This window comes from Carassius gibelio, chromosome B3, assembly GCF_023724105.1.
Source record: "Carassius gibelio isolate Cgi1373 ecotype wild population from Czech Republic chromosome B3, carGib1.2-hapl.c, whole genome shotgun sequence".
Classification (NCBI taxonomy): domain Eukaryota; kingdom Metazoa; phylum Chordata; class Actinopteri; order Cypriniformes; family Cyprinidae; genus Carassius; species Carassius gibelio.
Window position 1 is genome coordinate 39176911 of NC_068398.1, and position 22276 is coordinate 39199186.

Here is a 22276-nt window from a genome sequence, read left to right on the forward strand (position 1 = left end):
CCAGGGGGCGCCGTAGAGCCCCTGTGCCACGCCCGGGTCCCAGCCTCTGCAGGCTCCTAAAGGGCACAGATTCCAAAGTGTGTGCAAATTTTCAAGAGTTTTTGAGTATGTTAGGGACCCCAAAAGCCCCCACAACTTTGACCAAAAATATGAATAATAAACCCTAAATAGCCAACTTCCTGTTGGGTGGAGCCTATGACATGCAGTACGAAAGTTGTTTGGTTTAATGAGATCTACATGTGTACCGAGTTTCATGTGTCTACGTGCAAGTATGTGTGATATATGGCCCTCAGTATTCCAGGGGGCGCTGTAGAGCCCCTGTGCCACGCCCGTGTATCAGTCTCTGCCCGACCCTAATGGCCGCAGGTTCCAATCTGTGTGCCAATTTTCAAGAGTTTTCGAGCATGTTAAGGACCCCAAAAGCCCCCGTAACGTTAGAAAAAAAAAATAATAATAATAATAATAAAAAATAATCCTAAGGAAAACAATAGGGCTCTCGCCCTCCAGGCTTGAGCCCTAAATAAGAAACGGAGCAATTCCAAGAGGGTCCTCACACCATCGGTGCTCGGGCCCTAATTAAAGCTGCAAGCAGCGATGAACGGGCCCTCGCACGCGGGCTCACCGGCAGCAAGTGGCTTCAGTAAACAGGTGAACGGTGAGAAACATGCATTTAAACTCATAAATATAAGTGGAATATATCAAAGTTTACTCCATATTTGTGCCAATCTTTGTGTTGCCAGCAGGGGGTGCTATCATTATAATTGAATATTGTCCTTCAGATGTGTTCAGGGCAGGACTCTTATCGAACATGTGAAGTTTGGGGAAGATCGGACAAATTATGCCTGAGTTACAACAACTTCTCTTGCTGTGGCGAGACATCAAAATTTGTCATGACGCCATGGACATGCCCTTTAACAAAAACTCAAGATCTCCACAAGTTAACATTGCACAGGCCTTTAGATTAGACTGACTACAAAAAATACATTAATCTCAAAAAAATTCTAGGAGTAGTTTGTCACAGCATACAACATGTCACTTCCTGTTGCCAGCAGGTGGCGCTATGACTATAACTGAATATGGGCATGTAGATCTGGTAAGGGCAGAAGTCTTATCTAACATGTGAAGTTTGGGGCAAATTGGACATTGTAAGTCTGAGTAACAGCAACTTCCTTTTTCATGGCGAAACATCAAATTTTGTCAGACCGCCATGGACACGCCCTTTAACGAAACCTCAAAATCTTCGCAATTTAACATCGCAAACGCCTTTAGATTTAACTGACCAAGTTTGGTGTTGATCTGAATATATCTCTAGGAGTAGTTTGTTAAAGTACAACCCCTGAAAATGGCAAAAACAACGCCAATTTTGCAGAGATAATTCTAAATGACCGACTTCCTGATGGGATTCGGATTTCGTAACATGGGACATTTTTGTAGGTATTGGTGTGTTACATGTGTGTACCAATTTTTGTACATGTACTTGAAAAATAGCTCGAGGCGCACTCCATTGAATGTGCATATGCACTCCGTTGAAAGTTTATAGGTGGCGCTATCGAGCCATTTTGCCACACCCAATGGAATACTGGCCTTCAGATCTGTTCAGGCCAGGACCCTTATCACACATGTGAAGTTTGGGCAAGATCGGACACTTTATGCCTGAGTTATAACATCTTTTATTCCCATGACGAGACATCGAATTTCGTCACGGCGCAATGGACACGCCTTTTAACAAAAACTCAAGATCTTCACAACTAAACATCACACAGGTCTTTAGATTAGACTGACCACAAAAAAGGCATTGATGTCATAAAATTTCTAGAAATAGTCTGTCACAGTGTAAAATATGTCACTTCCTGTTGCCAATAGGTGGCGCTATGACTATAACTGAATATGGGCATGTAGATCTGTTCAGGTCAAGAGTCTCATCCAACATGTGAAGTTTGGGGCAGATTGGACATTGTATGTCTGAGTTACAGCAACTTCCTTTTTCATGGCGAAACATCGAAATTTGTCAGGCCGCCATGGACACGCCCTTTAACGAAACCTCAAGTCCTTCGCAATTTAACATCGCAAATGGCTTTAGATTACACTGACCAAGTTTGGTGTTGATCTGAATAAATCTCTAGGAGGAGTTCAATAAAGTACAACCCCTGAAAATGGCAAAAACAACACCAATTTTGCAGGGAAAATTCAAAATAACCGACTTCCTGTTGGGATTCGGATTTCATACCAAGAGACTTTTTTGTAGATATTGGTGACTTACATGTGTGTACCAATTTTTGTACATGTACGTGAAACACAGCTCGAGGCACACTACGTTGAAAGTGTATAGGTGGCGCTATCGAGCCATTCTGCTACACCCGGTGGAATATTGGCCTGCAGATCTGTTCAGGTCAGGACTCTTATCACACATGTAAAGTTTGGGGAAGATCGGACATTTTATGCCTGAGTTATAACATCTTTTATTCACATGGCGAGACATCGAACTTCGCCATGGTGCCGTGGACACGCCTTTTAACGAAAACTCAAGATCTTCACAACTGAACATCGCACAGGCCTTTAGATTAGACTGACCACAAAAAAGACATTGATGTCAAAAAATTTCTAGGAGTAGTTCATCACAGCGTAAAATATGTCACTTCCTGTTGCCAATAGGTGGCGCTATGACTAAAACTGAATATGGGCATGTCAATCTGTTCAGGTTTGGAGTCTCATCAAACATGTGAAGTTTGGGGCAGATTGGACATTGTATGTTTGAGTTATAGCAACTTCATTTTTCATGGCGAATCATCGAAATTCGCCAGGCCGCCACGGACACGCCCTTCAACAAAAACTCAAGATCTTCGCAATTTAACATCGCAAAGGCCTTTAGATTAGGCATACCAAATTTGGTGTTGATTTGAAGAAATCTCTAGGAGGAGTTCGTTAAAATACAACATATGGAAATGACCAAAATTACAAGCTCCAAGAGTCTTTTTTGTAGGTATTGGTGTGTTACATATGTGTGCCAATTTTCGTGCATGTACGTGAAACATAGCTCGAAGGCTGTTGATTTTCGTCGTATAGGTGGCGCTGTCGAGCCATTTTGCCACACCCTCTTCTGAATCCTATATCAGATGAAAATTTTCACCTGGTTTTACGCGTGTGCAAAGTTTCATGACTTTTTGAGCATGTTTAAGCCCTCAAAAATGTGATTCATTTTGGAGAAGCGGAAGAATAAGAATAAATATAGCTGCAAGCAGCGATGGCGGGCTCAAGCCATCAGTGCAACACCACCCCTGTGGCATCAGGTAAACTGTGCCAAGCGGGCACATGCATTCACAATAGCACTCTGGCAGTCAGGTTTTAAGGGATACGGCAGTTAAAGGGTTAATCCGAATCATCTAGACTTTGAAATCACATTCACAGAACAATATATATAACTTTAGTAACACATTTTTCAATCTGAGTTAAACCTCTTTTTGGGCTTATTTTATCAGTAAAGGAAAAAATGCCTAATAATTCTTCACACCTGAATATAAGGAGTTTTGTTTTTCTCTTCCAGGCTTCATGGTCAACTACATATGTATCACACTCGTTGCTTTCTATAGTGCAGCTCAACCAATTCTCATCCCATTCATCCATATTTGTGAAATCACAAATCCCGGACAATATTTGTTGTAGTCCAAACAATTTGTTCATTATAGTTTTTAAAAAGTGTTTTTTGTTAAATGAAATATCTCCTTTTGAATTGGACTTTCAGCTTAGTAACTTTGCAGAACTTTTTTTTATGCTGAAACAACAACATTACAGTATAACTAAATTTGAAAAATAATAATAGCACTCCTTTAATAGGCATTATTATACAGTTCATAAATAAAGCTATAAATGTTTTGTTCTTGAGCTATAAAGTTCAATCATTGTATTTTCATACTTTAAGTATTATAACGTTATTCTAGTTGTCAGCAGGGGCGCTGCACAAGATCCCGGGCCCTATGCATAGGGAGTCCTAATGGTGACAGTCCTTTGTGAGCTCATCTAAAGCAAAGACTATTTATACATTTAAATCATTCACAAATGAGATTTAAAGGAACATTCATCTACCAAACTAAAAAGTCAAACACAACACAGAGGGATACAGAACACAGAAATATTTTTTCAAGATGGATAAAAAGAAACTGTACAGCTGTACACTTGATAAAAAAAAAAAAAAAAAAAAAAAATATATATATATATATATATATATATTTTTTTTTTTTTTTATCAAGTATATATATATATATATATATATATATATATATATATATATATATATATATATATATAATTCAAGTGTACAGTTTCCTTTTATTGCATATTGAAATAAATATTTCTGTATCAATCTGTGTTGTGTTTGTTTATTTTTATTTTTCATAGGAAGATAACTGACCCTTTACTCTCCTTTTTAAAATATGTCCTTATAAACCAAGAAAAAGTTATTTATAGCTGTATTTATAAGCTGCTTACTAATGACTATTAATGTTGGGACAAGACTTTATAAAGCACGAACTGACTATTTACTAATGAGTGCAGTTATTATAAAGTGTTACCAATGCATTTACTAATGTTAGCAAATAAGACATTATTTTACAGTGTTATCAAATCCTTAAATGATTTATAAGTGTTCTGCTTGCATTACAGCTTAGTCTTCATCTGTGAGCTGAACAGATTTACTGTTACATCCATGACATTATGTAAATTCAAATAAATAGCATGTCAGAGGATGTCATAGGTCAGTATCAAATGAGTTTGAAATTATTATTTGCAGCACAAATAAGGTTTTTTAGGATTTTTAAAAATCCCTAAAACTGTCAGAAAAGGATAAGGCCTAAGATATTTCTATGTGAGTGGCTAAATTTATTTTTGTTTTTATAATTGTAATACATAAACTATGAAATTATACAAAATGTATAAAAAAGTAAATAAATAAATACGCTACATTAAAAAAGCAGCCAAGACAAATGAGTCTCCTTTTTTATATATATAGATTAAAATTGAAGACAGAAGCAGCTGGTATATGCGGTCACTTAATATTCAAGTCCAGTAGATCCACTTCAGATTTATTTCTCAACAGTTTATGTTCACGTGGCTGTTTTCGTTTATATTCGCCAAGCTATTATGTATTTTGAAATAATCTTGTCTGTGATGTGTTCGTTCGTACGACGAAAGGCAGAATCCTGCAGCTCGAGAGATATATGTTACTGTGCCAGTCGCGCTTTCAAATAGTCTTGCACACTTAAACGGGTCACAAACACCTGTATTTAGCTCTTGTTGTGTTATAATGTGTGTATTGTGTGCATTTATGGCAATATTTTATTTTAAAAAGCTCTTAAACAAGAATAAATTCGTTAGTTTTGAACTTGTGACACTGTGCGCGCTGATCGGAGGCAGTGATTTCAGATAGGCAGCCGCAAATATTTCATTTTCACACAAACAGTTCAAAAACATCTTAATTTAGCTCTTGGTGTGTTCTAATTGGTGAATTGTGTGATATCGCTGCAATACTTTATTCTTAATAGCTATGAAACAAGAATGAACTCGTTTTTTCTGAGCTCGTCATTCCACATGCTCATGCTCAGAGCGGTGATTCATCTCTCATGTTTCTCACGTATCACTGACCACACATCAATTATTAATGAGCCCTGACCCGGTAATAATCATATATGTTGGTTAAGCTTGTCAGTGTGAATTAAATCTAAGTATTTATTTGTATTTTAACCGATTTAAAAGAGAAACTAAAACTCCGGTAATTGCACCTGTAGGGGCGCAATTTCTCTCAGACAATGGAAGTCTAAGCACATATACTCAAACAGAGGGACAGAAGTGAGATGAGATGTCTGACAGTTTTTTAATTTTCTGTTATCCATACAGTGTTGTAAAGTCGTGAAACTATCCATATTTACTCAGAATGACTTTTTGTCTCTATGAAAAAAGGTTTTGAAGTGTTTGGAATTTAAAAATGCAGGAAAATTAATAATTCCATTTTTAATGTCATTTAAAAAAAAATCACAGAGACAAAACCGTTCAAGCTATCCAAAATCTATTGGCAATTTAAGTTGTTTAAAATGTTTTGGCATCATGTAGACGAAGTTTGGTGTGTATAGTGTTACTCTCCTCTGAGCAGTATGCATTAATTCACAGCTAAATGTAAAATAAATCCACATTCAAATCAAAATAGCCGACTTCCTGTTGGTCGTAGCTGATGACTGTGAATTAGAAAGTTGTCCGTCTTGATAAGAACAATTTATGTACCGAGTTTGGTGTCTGTAGCTAAAACTAACCTCCCCACTTTTGACAAAAGGTGGCGCTATAGAGTTCCTCTTCCACGCCCTTTTATGAACTTTTGCCAGTGTCTAGCTATCAGAAATACTGATGTGTGTTCCGAGTTTCGTGAAATTCTAAGTATGTTATATGCCTCAAAATCACCTGAGAAATATTCCAGTTTGACATGTTGCCACGGCAACAATATTTTTAGATATCAATATCCCCCGTGCAGATTTATATCGGCTGTGTTTTAACATTATGCTGATGAAGTTTGAAGCAAATCGAGTAATAATAAGATGCTGAATTCAAATCATTTTGAAAATGACACACTTCCTGCTGCCAGTTGGTGGCGCTATAACTTTGACTCCTAATAGTCACATATATGCGATCGACATCATACAACGAATAATCTGATGAAGTTTGATTAAAATCAGGAAATGTATGTGGATGGTATTAGACACTTCCTGTTTCTCATTTCTCGCCATAATTTCAAAGCCTCGCCACGAGCAAACCGTTCGCGATATCAAAAATCCCCTGGCAATTTTTTTATCCCCAATGTCTTGAGATCATGTTGACCGAGTTTGGCGGCAATTGAGTAAAAAACCTATGACAAGTATTTCAAATTCCAGAGCATGCGCTTTTTACATAACTCTAAATAGCTGACTTCCTGTTGGGCGGAGCCTATGACATGCAATACGAAAGGTTTTCGGCACGATGAGATCTATATGTGTACTGAGTTTCATATGAATATGTGCAAGTATGTGTGAGCTATACATCAACATTTCTGACTGTGATCCAGGGGGCGCCATAGAGCCCCTGTGCCACACCCGGGTCCCAGCCTCTGCAGGCTCCTAAAGGCCACAGATTCCAAAGTGTGCGCAAATTTTCAAGAGTTTTTGAGTATGTTAAGGACCCCAAAAGCCCCCAAAACTTTGACGACAAATATGAATACTAAACCCTAAATAGCCAACTTCCTGTTGGGCGGAGCCTATGACATGCAATACGAAAGTTGTTTGGATTGATGAGATCTATATGTGTACCGAGTTTCATACGTCTACGAGCAAGTATGTATGATATATGGCCCTCAGCATATATATATTTAGTAACACTTTACAATAAGATTTCATTGATAAACATTATGTTAACATGAACAATATTTATATAGCATTCATTCATGTCAGTTAATATTCCAAACTTAAACATTAAAACATTGTTTTATTGTGATTTTTTTCCAAGCACATTTTACCAATTCCAAACCATATCAATCTTATTAACTACCATTATTTTTTATTTAATCATTTATGAGTGCTATACAATAGTCCAGGAAAGCTGGAAGAGAAAAACTCCTTATATTCATGTGCAGAATTATAAGGCATGTTTTCTTTTACATATGAAATGCGCTAAAAAAGAGTTTTAACTCAAACTGTTTTAACTCAAAGTCGAAAATTATGAAATACCCATGAGAAATATCAAACACAAATGCAATACAGAAATGGATAAGTTAAGACTTGACCATTGTACAAAAATGCTGACTGGGTCATGAGGTCAGAAAAGAAGAAGAAAAAAAAAAACAGGTCAAGAAGAACTGACAAAAATAATTGCAAAATAATTAGGAATTAATGTGAAGATTTTAGTCAATTCTGCAAGACAGACTTTCAGGAAAGGAGGTGGAATAAAAATGAGCTCCTAAATCTTAATCCCGGACTCTGGAAGATATATTCCTCAAACCATCGGACAAGAGGAGGTGGTGCTGGTCCTTCACAAGTCACTCTAATCTGTTCATAAAGCCGATATATAAAGTCTTGATATATAGTATTTCACAATGCTTCATGGTATTCTAATTAAATCATTTTTTGGAATCTTTGATCTCTCAGAACCTGACACAGAGTAATTCTGAGACTCCAGGAAAGTGGCAGTTCTGTAAAATGTTGGCGCTGGAGACTAAATGCTCCCTGATAGTTTCACACCTAATTCACTTAACACACACACACACACACACACACACACACACACACACACACACACACACACACACATTACCCACAGTGACAGAGGGACAGAGTGACATCAGATGTATGATAGTTTTTTAATTTTGTATCATCCATATAGTGTTGTATAGTCATGAAACTATGCATATTTCCTCAGCATGACTTGTCTTCTATGTGTACATTTTTTTGAAGTGTTTAGAAGGTGCACTTAAAAAAATAAAAGACATTTACTGGTTACTTTTTAGTGTTATTTCAAAAAATCACCACGACAAAACCATTCAAGCTATCCAAAATGCATCCGTACCTGTTCTGTAAGCTACATTCTTTAAACAGTGGTAAAAGAGGATGTGGTGCTGAACCTTCAAGAGTCACTCAAAACGTATCTGTCCATAAAGCCTATAAAGAATTATTCTTAATATACAGTTCACAATACTTCAGCTTGTTATTCTAATTAAGTGAGGGTCATTTTATCAGTAAAATACATAAAATTCATATTATTTTTCTTTGAAAGATTTCTATAAATGATTTAAATCATACTTGTTTCTACAATAATTATTTAAAAGTAATCATATCGCTCCATCTGGTGGCCATTATAGGTACTAAGAATTGCAAGCTTGATTTATAGGTTATGATAGTTTTATTTTTATGCTGGCTCTTGAAAATGATAAAGCTATGAAACTTACTGTGCTTCCTTCAAATGATGACTTCTACGTATATAAAAAATTATGAAGAGTTGGAATGAAAAATTTTAAAGATATAGTAAAATAACTATTGTATTTTTTATGTTACTTTAATAAATCGCTATGGCCACACCATTTAAGGTATCCTAAACCCATTCGCAATTTAACATCTTCAGTATATTGGCTCCATGTTAAAAAAGTTTGGTGTGAACTACTTGTGTCTTCTTGGAGGAGAATGAATTCATTTACAGGTTGATTTTATCATAAATCCACAATAAAATTTCTGAGTTCTGTATCAATCTGTGTTGTTGTTTGTTTATTTTTATTTGTTTATTTTTCATAGGAAGAAAACTGACCCTTTACTCTCCTTTTTAATAAATGTGCTTATAAACCAAGAACAAGCTATTTATAGCTGTATTTATAAACTGCTTACTACTGACTATAAATAATGGGACAAGGCTTTATAAAGCATGAACTGACTATTTACTAATGAGTGCAGTTATTATAAAGTGTTATCAATGCATTTGCTAATGTTAACAAATTAAACATTATTTTACAGTGTTATCAAATCCCTTAAATGATTTGTAAGTGTTTTGTAATGATTTTATTGACCTACAAGCATTTGTGAAAGTTCTGCTTGCATTACAGCTTAGTCTTGATCTGTGAGCTGAACAGATTTACTGTTACATCCATGAGATTATGTGAATTCAAATAAATATCATGTCACAGGATGTCAGAGGTCAGTATCAAATTATTAAGATTTCTATGTGAGTGGCTAAATTTATTTGTTTTTATAACTATAATGCATAAACTATGAAATTATAGAAAATGTATAAAAAAAAAATACAACAGTTATTGTTTTCCAATGTTTTTTATTTATTTACTTTTTTTTTTTTGGATTTACATTTCAAAAAATTAGCCTACTGCAATCATTCTAAACAGCTTGAATAAAACCTGTCAATATTTTTTATAGACCACTATAACTGTGTATAATCTAACAAACAAGTTTATTATGAAAATAAAAGCGTGTACACCAGATAAATTGGAAGATAAAGAAATTGCTAACAATAGTATAATAGAGCATGTTTTAGGTTTTTAGGCGTTTAGATGCAGAAATGGACAAATCAAATGTAAAATATAATGTAACTGATTTAATTAAATATAGATTAATTCTTGTTAGAGAAAAATAATAAATAAATAAATACGTACACACATTAAAAAAGCAGCCAAGATGAATGAGTTTAATTTTTTATATAGATTAAAATTGAAGACAGAAGCAGCTGGTATATGCGGTCACTTAATATTAAAATCCAGTAGATCCACTTCAGATTTATTTCTCAACAGTTTATGTTCACGTGGCTGTTTTCGTTTATATTAGCCAAGCTATTATGTATTTTGAAATAATCTTGTCCGTGATGTGTTCGTTCTTACGACGAAAGGCAGAATCTTGCAGCTCCAGAGATATATGTTATTCTGCCAGTCGCGCTTTCAAATAGTCTTGCACACATAAACGGGTCACAAACACATGTATTTAGCTCTTGTTGTGTATAATGGGTGTATTGTGTGCATTTATGGCAATATTTTATTTTAAAAAGCTCTTAAACAAGAATAAATTCGTTAGTTTTTAACTTGCCGCCTCAACAGACGTCGCCTCAACAGACTGTGACACAAAATACCTCAAATAGAGTTAAATTAAATAATTTTTTGGTTTTACATTATTTTACTACAAATTATACACCATCAGAGCTGAAAATTAGTTGTATTTTCACAATAACATCAACATAAATTCACACACATTAATTATTAAACATTATTCTGATTTGTGCCATTCTGAGGTTTTACTTTTGATATATTGGTTATGTTAATAATTTTACTTAACACTCTGTTATGGTTCTCACAGTTTGTCCTGTTTTCCGAGTCATGTCGACCATAAAATGTGCATATCAACCATTGAGCTAAATCATTTTGGTCAATAGAAGGTAATGAAAAGGTATTTTAATAAAATTGTTAAAGAAGTGTATTAAAAATTAAGGTGCATTTTGAAACACTTTAAATTGGGCTAATCACTAACGATTATTTTGTTAAATGAGCAATCTACTGATGATTTTTTTTTTTTTGTAATACAGAAAAGACTTGAAATATTTGCTTAAACTGTAAATCTTTAAAAGTAGACTTAAAATATCTGTAACGATGAGGCAATAATTGGTTTAAATAAAACATTAAAAGCGAGTAATCATATGGTTTCACTGAACACTGTTAAAATACATAAAGGAATGTTCATCTAAACAATAAACGTATGTACAATATGTAATGTAAATGCCTATAGAGGGCGCCAGCAGCCCAAGTGATTGAGCAAGTTTGCATAATTAGATCTATATTGATGTAATCTTGTGTTGGCGTTTTATATATATATATTGAACACAATGAATATTATTGGAAACATAATGGTACAATTCAGAAAAATGCAGGCTTTACAAAATGTTTATCCACAAACTATGCTGATATAGCGAGAAATTCACTTCGACAAGAAATATCCACACATTGGAGGATAAAAAAAAATCTTAAAGGATTTTTAAAATTAAAAATCTAAAGTCTCAAAGTCTTAAAGGAATGGGGATCTTCATGTTGTTCAAACTTTTTTTTAGAATAATTTATGGAGACGCAAATATTTAGCATGTCCCTTAAAAATGTAACTTTTGGCCTGTAGGATAAACAATGATTTCACTAAAATTTTACATTTAATATACAACTCATTTTTCAGTTTTATGGCATCCCTTTTCCAGTGCAATTTTTTTTCCTTCTTTTTGCAATTGACATTATTTCAAGCCACAGTTTGTGCTGCTCGCTCACTTTCAGAAATAAAAGTACAATTAGTAATGATAAATCAGCATTGCTGTGTTATTGTATGTTGTGAGAAGTTTTCTGTGTCTTAAATTCATTAATGACAAACGCATTTGAAGTTATGGGTTATTACAATACTAATCTAAAAATTTGAATAAAATTCAGAGTACATTTTGATTGGTATCAAACATTTAATTTGAAGACTTAAAAGACAACATCAAACATTTAGAATTCAACATAGAAAAAAAATAAAAACAGAACAAGTATATATATATATATATATATATATATATATATATATATATATATATATATATATATATATATATATATATATATATATATATATATATCTAAAAGGCATTGTCATCAAAAACATTCTTATATTTCAACATGAACAACCAAAATAAAAAAACACACCAGGGAGGAAAAAAAACTGAACAAGTATATGCTGTTCAGTGAAAAGGCATTGTCATCAAAAACATTCTAATATTTCAACATGAAAAAAAAAAAACAACCACATGAATAAACCTTCAGGCTAGACCAAAATGTGGGGACTGTACAATGCCCAAAATCGTGTGGCTGCTGAAGCTATCATATATTGGGAGCCTCAGAATTAGTCCACACGTGTTTGCCTCTGGAAAAACTCTCTTCACACCGTTTACTGGGTCATGAAGGAATGCCAGTGTAGGCACAGGATCAAAACCAAGTGGAGGAATTCTGTTCGTGCCTGTAGCAAACATCAAGTCGACAAATGTCACTCTGACTTCTTCTTCTATTGTTAGCACCACATCTCCACCTAAAATGAAAAGATAGAAAAGATTTTACAAAAGAAAAAGAATATGAGGGGGTGGTAGGTGGGTTGGAATTAAGAAAATGAAATCTTTTAGGTCTGCATGAATAAAAAAAAAAAAAAAAAGGCTGGCCTTTTCTTCTCTATAGTAACGCATGTCTGAGTTAAATGGTTGCTGCATCCTAATTCTCTTACTTGTACTACACACTAACAGTATGTTCTTTTTGGTGAAGAACTTTTGAATGTGTAGCAAAACCGAATACAAACTTTAGGACATACTGCCACATCATAAAATTGTCTAATGAACATTCTGTTGCTTAGTTTCGTGTGTAACAGAAATGAGTCGAACCAGACAAATTAAAGAGTCTCAAAGCTGTGTTGGAACACGAGCCGAATTCCTCAGGAAGTCATAAAACATTCTGTGCCACAAGTCCCAAGGAAGATAACCAACCAACCAACTTGTTCACACAACAGCTTTCAACATTAACACCACTAGAACAATTATTGACAATTTTAATTCGCAGAAGAGATTGTCAAATTTGTTGTTCGTAATTGAAATGCAACGCTGGACATCACATGGAAACCCATGAGAGTACTGTACAAGTCCCATTGACTCCCCCCACACCTAGCAGAACCAGACTGAAATTCCTAAGGGGGAAGGGCTTTAAACCTCTGTCTTCACAGAACATCCCTATGTCAGAGAATGACAAAGAAACTGTCTTTTGTACATATATATGGACCAAAATGAACTCCAAAATGACTTCTAAATGAATATCATTCCATCGCTTAACTCCATATTCATTTATGTGTAACCCACACATTTGACTATCATGTTATAATCACTTATTGTGTATGTCTTTTGATAACTATAGGATACATAGTCATGTCTAGTATTGATATAATCAAATCTGCTTGCTTGATATTGTCCTGACAATCAATTATTGGTCAAATCTATCATATTCGGTTATAGGAATCATGTCCAAAATTAGAACCTGCAAGAGTGGGAAAATTCGGACCACATGCTTGGTAAGATAGACATATGATTTATGATACCCCCGAGCCAAGACAATATCTGATTGGTCAAGACAACATTTGAGGTGTGGCCAACAGGCCAGTTTAAATACTTAGGACACCATAAAATCTTGGCTTTTAGTTCTAGCCTTGCTTTTGCTATCAGTCATGCCAGCTTTTAGTCTCTAGCTATGCTGCTTCTATTAGCCATGTTTTTTGTCATCTATTCTTTGAGCGCGGTTCCAGCGTGCTTCGGCCTGCACGCCTGCTGCTATTTAGCCATGATGAGAAGAAACACAACCTTGTCTCGTCAAACTTTATTTCTTTTCTTTTCCGTTTGAGAGTTTCGTGTTCTGAGTTAAGTTTTGTAACGTTGAGTCTCCGACGCCTGACCTCGGGTGCCCGTTCAACTTCAACCAGTGCACACGACTCTGCTCCTTCAGCCAACACCCCACCACGGGCTTCCCAAGACGTCACCTCAGCCACTACTGAACTTCCAGCCAATCAGCGACATCGGGATACCCCTTTCAACGGGACTCCCTTTCACAGGAAACCAAGGCAATGTACCCTCAGACATTTGTGCTGGTGTATCTAATATAATTTTAACCTCATTGAGGAACTCAATGCGAGCGTTAATTAAGTGATTGATGGCTGTTCATGTCTATGCAATTTAACGTATTGCTGTAAACTTGGGATTGCACATTTCCATTCTCTTAAACTCATCTTTCCCTATCTTTTGATCTTCCTGCAACTTGTGAATGTGTGAGTGTGTGCGTTTATGTGATAGATTAGTTTATATGTCTTAGATTTATCTAATAAAGCCTTATTCATATTGAAAAGAGAAGTATCTTGTGTTTTGTGCTTACAAGTTAATGTCTTAAACTGCCGATCTTGTTACTGTGCTAATTGATAGTGTTTCACTATAGTTTGGATATTAATATCCAGCGCAGATTTGATGTTAAACGGCTCGTTCAGTGATTCGCAGGGCGTCTCAGTGATCAGCTGTGAAACAGTGATTCTGTTCAAATTCCCTTTAAAATCTTAAATGATAACCTTTGAGCTAAATTGACCTGTTTCCGTTACACGTGCATTTACAAGGTTGCTACTGGTATCAAACATGGTCTCTGGTTTAAAATGTTGTCTTAAGACATTTATTGTCATATTAATGTGCTGTGACCGATCACTATTGCCTTACCCCTGTTTCACACCGCAAGCGTGAGCAGCGCGCGAGCAGCGCATATTTTTTTCGGCGTCCATGTTAATCAATGAGTGCATTCACACCGGGACCAGGAGCAGCGCGTGAGCGTCACGTGAACAGCAGTGCAGTGGGGGTTTCGGCATCTGGTCTATTTTTGCTGTGCTGCTCACGCTCAATTAAAGTGAAAGCACACTTTTGATGGAAAAATAAATACGACTTTACACAAAACTTGTTCAAAATGCACAGAATAAGCATGCCAAGAGTTTTAACAACAACGACAATGTCTAGTGTTTTAACAATTATGCCAGAAAAGAAAAGTATAACAAATATCTATTTAACCATTTAAACTTTTTAATGAATCGTTTTGGGTGAAAGTATGGTGTATTGTTATAAAAACAAATGTTGAAAGAATTATACCCATTGTTTGAAATGGTTATACTGTCTGCCGAACACGCTTTGCAGCCGCTGCTGTGATGCTGTACTTATACGCTTCCAGTGTGAATACTCGCGAGAGTCTGCTGCTGCAGTGACGATGTAGTTCCATGGATGCGCTACTCGCGCACCGCTCACGCTTGCAGTGTGAAACAGGGGTTAAGCATGAAAAAAAAAAAAAAAACTCAGAATGTATCAGAATCTACTCTCCTGTCTGATTTGTTTGTCAGACTGGAACGGTGGATTCGTTTCAACATTATGATTGGTTGGTCACATCACTGGTCAGCCAAGCGGTTTGCAATTGGTCGATTATGTTTAATAAAAGAATGTGAGGAAAATATGCATTGTGATACGTCAAGAATCATTTTGTAAATGAATCGGTACACTGGATCGTAATCGAATCATGAGGCAATAGAAGATTTTCACCTCTAATCCAAAGTTTTTTTATTTTTCATTATACTGGTCATAAAACAAAGACATTAGTTGTTAAAGCATGCATACCCTCTATGTCGATCAGCCAATCTCTCCACTGGCCAACAGCACGCTCCTCCTCCAAACGCCGTGAACTCCCTTGCTCTGAGAAAGAGACCTTAAAGAGGTCTGTTATTTGATGAGCTGTCAGTAGAGCAGGGAGGCCTCCAATAAACATGTTCCACAGGCTCATGTTGTCTTGTAGGGATTTTAGCACCCCCAGTGTTTCCAAGCCCTCCTGCAATCTAATAAAGACATTAGGAAAAAAAGATTTTTAGTAAATTGTTAATTTACTAGCTGTGTGTAAATACAGATCAACTGCTTGTGGTACGTATTTGCCAAACTTTTGAATACAGTAGGGGCTTTTTCAGCATGTAGTTGTAGGAATGAACCACTGGCTAGGTTCTAGAAGAATTTCTCCCTGGTTGCATTCACAACAGCAGCAGGAACTCTAAAGTGCCATTTACCGTTCAGATACAAAGAGTTTTATAAAATGATAAACTTCACAATTCAGCTTTTAAACCATCTTTAGGGAAATTAATGAGTCAAAAGAATTCTTCACTATTAATATTCGGGCTGTCAGTTTAATGAGTTAAAAAAATTATTCAATAATTAAATAACTCCATAAATGTAGTTATGCCCTAAAATTCAAGATATTGGTGCAAAAGTGCCCCAGTATGTGTTTTTGTCTAGTATTAATATACAATAAGTGATATCAAAGGAGCAGCGAGAGCAGTATCACACAAGTGGTGTTTGTCCCAAATGTCACAAATTTAAATGTGATTTCATACTGTACTACAGTTCAATTATAATTTGAGTTTTATTTTAAACTGCATTTTTGCTCAGTTTTGCAGAAAGTAATTACCTTTAAAGCCATAGCAGAGTTGTTCATCTCAGAGCAGCACAGCGGTGTTTATTTTCTGACTGAATAAGCGTTTTGAAGGAATAGTGTGACTAAAGAGCCGTTTGATTAATTCCTGAATGAATCAGCAGTTTGAATTAATCAAATTACATTTAAATCATAATTAGTAAATCATAACTTTCATGTACTATTAAAGATTTTAAGGCCTTACATTTGATAAAACTAAATGTAACTCTTTAAGGACCCACAGAAACCCTGCTTATGACACCTTGCAGTGCCATCATTGAGTCCAAGAAAAAAAACACAATGCTGCAGACAAATTGACAATTATCAACGTTTTCCATGTTTGTGGAGAATTTATTTTACATGGCTTTTTAAAAAGCCAATATTCTGGACAATATTCCGGGTCTGGGTAGCTGGTGTTTCGTATGCGTTTGGCCAATTAGCGTACACTTACGTCAGTTGTAGTTCCTAGTGAACGGTTTTAGACCCAACTGTGCAGAAGATAATTTAGCTTCCCCAAACAGTGCAAGCATGCTAAAAAAGCCAATAATTCAAGGAACTATGAAAAGTTTCCTCTGCTGCAAAAGCCCCCATTAAAACATTCAGGGAATGTACGGACACAAAAAGGTTGTCAAAGAAACAACAAGTATAATCCAAACACTTACTGTCTCAAGGGTGCTTCCAATCTACCCTCCAAATAAAATTTCAAAGAGGAAGCCAAAACTTCATCACAGGCTTTTAATGTCCTGATGACAGTCAAGCATCCCAGAATAATAAGGTTAGAGGCTGCCTCCTCTACAGCTTCCTGGGTTTCAACTACAGTTTTTGCTTGTTGAATCTGCAACGAACAAACATTTGTTTACAACATGACATTACCAACTTGTGAAGAACAATTTTTCTGTTGGTGGATTTCAATGACACAAGACGTTACTGCCATCCAGTCTGTGACTCAAACTTTGAATGTACGTGCAAAGTAATGGGTGGACCGTGACATAAAATTTTTCTATATTGTTTTTAATGTACATAGTTTCACCAAGATATCAAATTTGATATGTGCAATGGATGCAAGTGTAACCATAAGTACTAATCCAAAAAAATAATAATATGATGTGTTCTTTTTTCTCAATGGCAGAATATTGTCCTGCAGTACAACTGTTCTAAGCTCTTGAAGTAGATCAAAAGTTGGATATTGCGTTTTCCATTCACGTGCTATTCTGCTGATAAACATGATCACTTCAGTTATGTTGCTTTATAAAAATAAATAAAGATCCTAAAAGTGCTTGTCATTTAATTCCATTCAAAAGGTGTATTTTCACTTTACAAACATGCATTTTAGATATTTATACAAGTATAACAATCACACCTCACACAGAGATCGGACTGTCAGAGTGTTGGTGAATCTTCATGCATAGCTTTAACGATCCCATAATGCAACATGGTTGTCTGAACTAATAAGCATTAAGCAGTGTTATCAGTCAGTTGTTTCCCCATCATACTTTTGATAAGCACAGTTGGTGGAGAGCAACAGTGCTCTACTGCAGAGACTGTGACACCAAATACCTCAAATAGTGTTCAGTTAAATCCTTTTTGGTTTTACATTATTTTACTACAATTTATACACCATCAACATAGATGACAATTAGTTGTAATTTCTCCCTCAAAATGGTAAATGTCTTAATGTGGCATATTGTGTAAATTTTCAACTGGCCTTTTGCAACTGTTGTTTGAGGTCTTCATCATCCACCTCCTCAATGTCTACAGGTGGTGTTGGCTCCCCAGTTAGCTGGCAAAGCAGTCTCCGTGAAAAGACATGGGGCCCTACCCCTCCATGAACCAGGCAGACAGATATTGCTTTTCCAATTACTCTGTAGATGCCCCTGTTGAGTCCTGTAAATGTAATCATACAGAATTGCAAATGTCTTTTTATAAGTTAGGAAGGTAATATACAGTTCTAGACTTTACCGGTAGCTGGTATTGTATTATTTGGCTGTAACTAGGAAACAGAGACCTTAGACATCTGCCTCAGCTCTTTTACCAAAATGACCTGGTCCAAAGATCAGTGAAAAAAAGAAATATGCTCAGAATTTGCTGTACAAAAAAATAGCTAAAAAGTGAGGACATGCAAAAATTCATAGTCTATTCACAAATGGTCGAGGGGTCCAAAAGTAAACTACATCTTGATTCATCTAATCCTCATGGACCGCAATACATGACCCATTTATCATACACCAAAACGCTTTTAAATTCTCAAACAAGTTGGGCCACATATGGTCATATGTAGTTTGGCGCTGCATAGACAATCAGTTGTCCTTCCTGTCTATCTGTAGCACAGTCTTAAGCATCTTACATTATGGACGTTGCAGTTTACTATTCTGTCCACATCTGAAGTCCCCATGACTCACTGCAGCAGGATTATGAAATGTTCTCAGGTTATTAGGAACCTTGGAAATCTTGCTCTTGTTTTTCCAGTCGGTCTTAAGGTCTCTTTAGTGTACCAAGTATTTGTAATTGTGACAATTTTTGTTGACAACAACGTCTGTAAACATTTAGTGTCTTAGGACTGTTTCACAGGTACATGGACCATAATTTTTAATGGTTCATCAAACAAGCATGGAAAGCATTGTTAAAACCCTTTCCAAAAAGGATCTGTTAATTTTGGGTTGTATTCACACATATCTATCCATCCATTTTACACATACACATATATGTGTACATGTATGTTTATGTGTGTTTTATATATATATATATATATATGTGTGTGTGTGTGTGTGTGTGTGTGTGTGTGTGTGTGTGTTAATTATTCATGTGTGGTCCAGTCATGTACATACCTACGGAGTCCAATCCCAGGTTCTTCCTCCATGCAGGTCCCACGAAATAACGAGAACTCAGAAGTTCTTTCATTAGAAGGGTCAGAAATTCTCTGGTGGGTCCACCATTGTCCACTGCTCCTTCACCTTGACCACATGTGTCAACAAACACCACATCCAACTTGCAATTAGGGCTAAACTGCTTCCTCCTAAATGCTCTGAAAGCGGATTCTATAATGTCTCCCCTTACAACATTAACCCTATTTGCCATTGGTGGTGTTTCTTCAAATTTAATATTTGATTGCAGATTATGCAACACTGCCCTTAGGTCAGAACCTGAGCTTAAATGTCTTCTTGGTGGACTCTGTGGAGGAGACAGTGATGAAGACCCTTGAGCCCAAAGGGGAGACCCTGGAGAAGCCCCTGGTGGAGAAGCCCGTGGTGGAGGCCCTTGAGAAGCCAGTGGTGGAGAAGCCTGTGGTATAGACCCTGGAGAAGCCAGTGGTGGAGACCCCGGAGAAGCCCACGGTGGAGAAGCCCGTGGTGGAGTCCCTGGAGAAGGCCACAGTGGAATAGACCCTGGAGAAGCCAGTGGTGGAGAAGCCCATGATATAGACCCTGGAGGAGCCAGTGGTGGAGAAGCCCGTGGTATAGACCCTGGAGAAGCCAGTGGTGGATAAGCCCGTGGTATAGATCCTGGAGAAGCCAGTGGTGGAGAAGCCCGTGGTATAGATCCTGGAGAAGCCAGTGGTGGATAAGCCCGTGGTATAGATCCTGGAGAAGCCAGTGGTGGAGAAGCCCGTGGTATAGACCCTGGAGAAGCCAGTGGTGGAGAAGCCCGTGGTATAGACCCTGGAGAAGCCAGTGGTGGATAAGCCCGTGGTATAGATCCTGGAGAAGCCAGTGGTGGAGAAGCCCGTGGTATAGATCCTGGAGAAGCCAGTGGTGGATAAGCCCGTGGTATAGATCCTGGAGAAGCCAGTGGTGGAGAAGCCCGTGGTATAGACCCTGGAGAAGCCAGTGGTGGAGAAGCCCGTGGTATAGATCCTGGAGAAGCCAGTGGTGGAGAAGCCCGTGGTATAGATCCTGGAGAAGCCAGTCGTGGATAAGCCCGTGGTATAGATCCTGGAGAAGCCAGTGGTGGAGAAGCCCGTGGTATAGATCCTGGAGAAGCACACGGTGGAGATCTAGGTTGAGACTCCGATGAAACCTGTGGTGGAGCCTGTGACTCCAGTGCACCAGGTAAACTCTTATCACAGAAAATAAACGTGTTAGTGTAACTTTCCAGAAATATCAAATGTTTTTTCTGCTTAAAGCATGCAAAGCCAAGATTACTATAAATTTGGTCAATTCAGTGTTGGATTATAATAATGGCCAGTAATCCCCCTCCGTCACCCACCCAAATCCACCAATTTAATTTAACATTTAAAAAAAGAAACACCTGTTGCACCACTATGAAATTGAGTGAACTTAAGTTTTATTTATGTAATTCCAGATGATAGTAACAGCAGAGTTTAAATAACCTGACCAGCTGGTGTCCAATGAATAAATATGGTTGTTGACTCCAACAAACCACACTCCCTTAGGGTTCCAGTCTGTTGACTGCGGAGGTGCAAAAGTGGACTTGGAGATGTTAAGAGGAAGTCCTCCGTGGCAGAGGGAGCAGCCCCAGCAAAATAAATTAGACTCTGTAAACAAAGAACAACATAACCGAGAATGGAAGTCAAACCATAGGTAAAGGCAAGTAGCACAATACAAAAAAATAAAATAAAAATAAGTTAAAAAAAACGAGCTCACCCATACATAAATAATCTGTCATCATTTACTCAGCCTGATGTTGTTCCAAAACTGTACAAATCCCTCCCTTCTGTTGAACACGCAAAAAAAAAAAATATTTTTAAATGTTTTCACCAAAAGGTTGATGATAGCCATCAACTTCCATACTAGAGAGAAAAAAAAACTGTAATGGAAGTCATTGCCTAACATCCACTGTCTGGTTACCAACATGATTTAAAATATAAGTTTTGGGTGGGGTGGGGTGCGTGGGATTTCCCCCTTTCTGGTCAATGTATCCCTGCCTCTGCTGAATAATTTTTATCCCCGGTGGGGATACATTTATCCCCCCCTCAAAGTGATCAGTGCTACTACACTAGTGGCGAGACGGATCACAAAACTTATCACAGATCCGTGGTTTAATTAAAGTCCGTTTTATTTTAAAATGCGCTACTTTGGCTGGCGCGTCGGCTCTCTGTATTCACCACTCTGCAGACTTGCTCAATGTCCCGGCCACGGCGATATCTAAATGGTTCATAGCCTAACAATACTTGCGAGACGGTTGAAGCCGGTCTGCTGGGCAGTGGAGTTGCTAACTTGGCGACTTTGTTGCTAGATTTAACGACTTTTTTTTCTACAAAAAAGCGACTAGCGACACATCTAGCGACTTTTTGGGTAATCTTTATTAAATCTCTGAGACTCTCTGGTGCTGACGCACGAGCACAAGGTCTCTCTTTCCCAGCGCGACCCTCTCTCTGCATGAGCGAGTGCAGAGAGAAGCAGCACTTTCAGTAAAAAAATAAATAAATATATTCTGTTGCTTCTAATATTTTACAAGCAAGTATAGCCGACATCAGTCACAGCACAACCATCCTAGTCTTAATGGACCGTGTTTTAGTCAATATAATATTCATTCCATTGTCTGACAACAGAAACATTAAAATATAGTAATAAAAACAGTTTTATTGAGAATTAAATTAAATGGTTAAATTAAATTGCAGTATGTGAGCATAGGGAGGCACTTACATCATAAATATGCTAATTAGATGACATGACATCATCTAGTTCGTGTTCTCATTATTTATTTTTATGAATTAAAATGTTTCAAAACATCCCACCCTCTGTTTTTTCACAAATC

The 22276-nt window shown here is 36.8% G+C and overlaps 1 protein-coding gene and 1 long non-coding RNA gene across 3 annotated transcripts in view; both read right to left on the reverse strand.

Moving 5' to 3' along the window:
- Nucleotides 1-8463, reverse strand: part of LOC127953502 (uncharacterized) — a 57038-nt gene extending 48575 nt beyond the window's left edge. For both annotated transcript variants that reach the window (XR_008153269.1, XR_008153268.1), the window contains exon 1: nt 6442-8463. This is a non-coding gene — a long non-coding RNA (uncharacterized LOC127953502). The remainder of the gene's footprint in view (nt 1-6441) is intronic.
- Nucleotides 8464-18257: 9794 nt separating this feature from the next.
- Nucleotides 18258-21297, reverse strand: LOC127953036 (uncharacterized protein DKFZp434B061-like). Its single transcript, XM_052551930.1, has 4 exons — nt 21277-21297; nt 20889-21053; nt 19387-20614; nt 18258-18445 (listed from the first exon to the last, which is right to left on the reverse strand). The coding sequence occupies exons 1-4, from the start codon at nt 21295-21297 to the stop codon at nt 18258-18260; spliced, it is 1602 nt and encodes a 533-aa protein (XP_052407890.1).
- Between the last annotated feature and the right edge of the window lie 979 nt (nt 21298-22276).

Bases quoted from the DNA above. Each gene is read 5' to 3' on its own strand.
- LOC127953036 (XM_052551930.1), bottom strand. From the start codon at position 21,297: ATGGCTATCATCAACCTTTTG. The intron at 20,615-20,888 runs GTTATTTAAACT...TTCTGTGATAAG, and splicing joins ATTGGACACCAGCTGGTCAG to AGTTTACCTGGTGCACTGGA. The intron at 18,446-19,386 runs GTATGTACATGA...TTACATTTACAG, and splicing joins CCTGGGATTGGACTCCGTAG to GACTCAACAGGGGCATCTAC.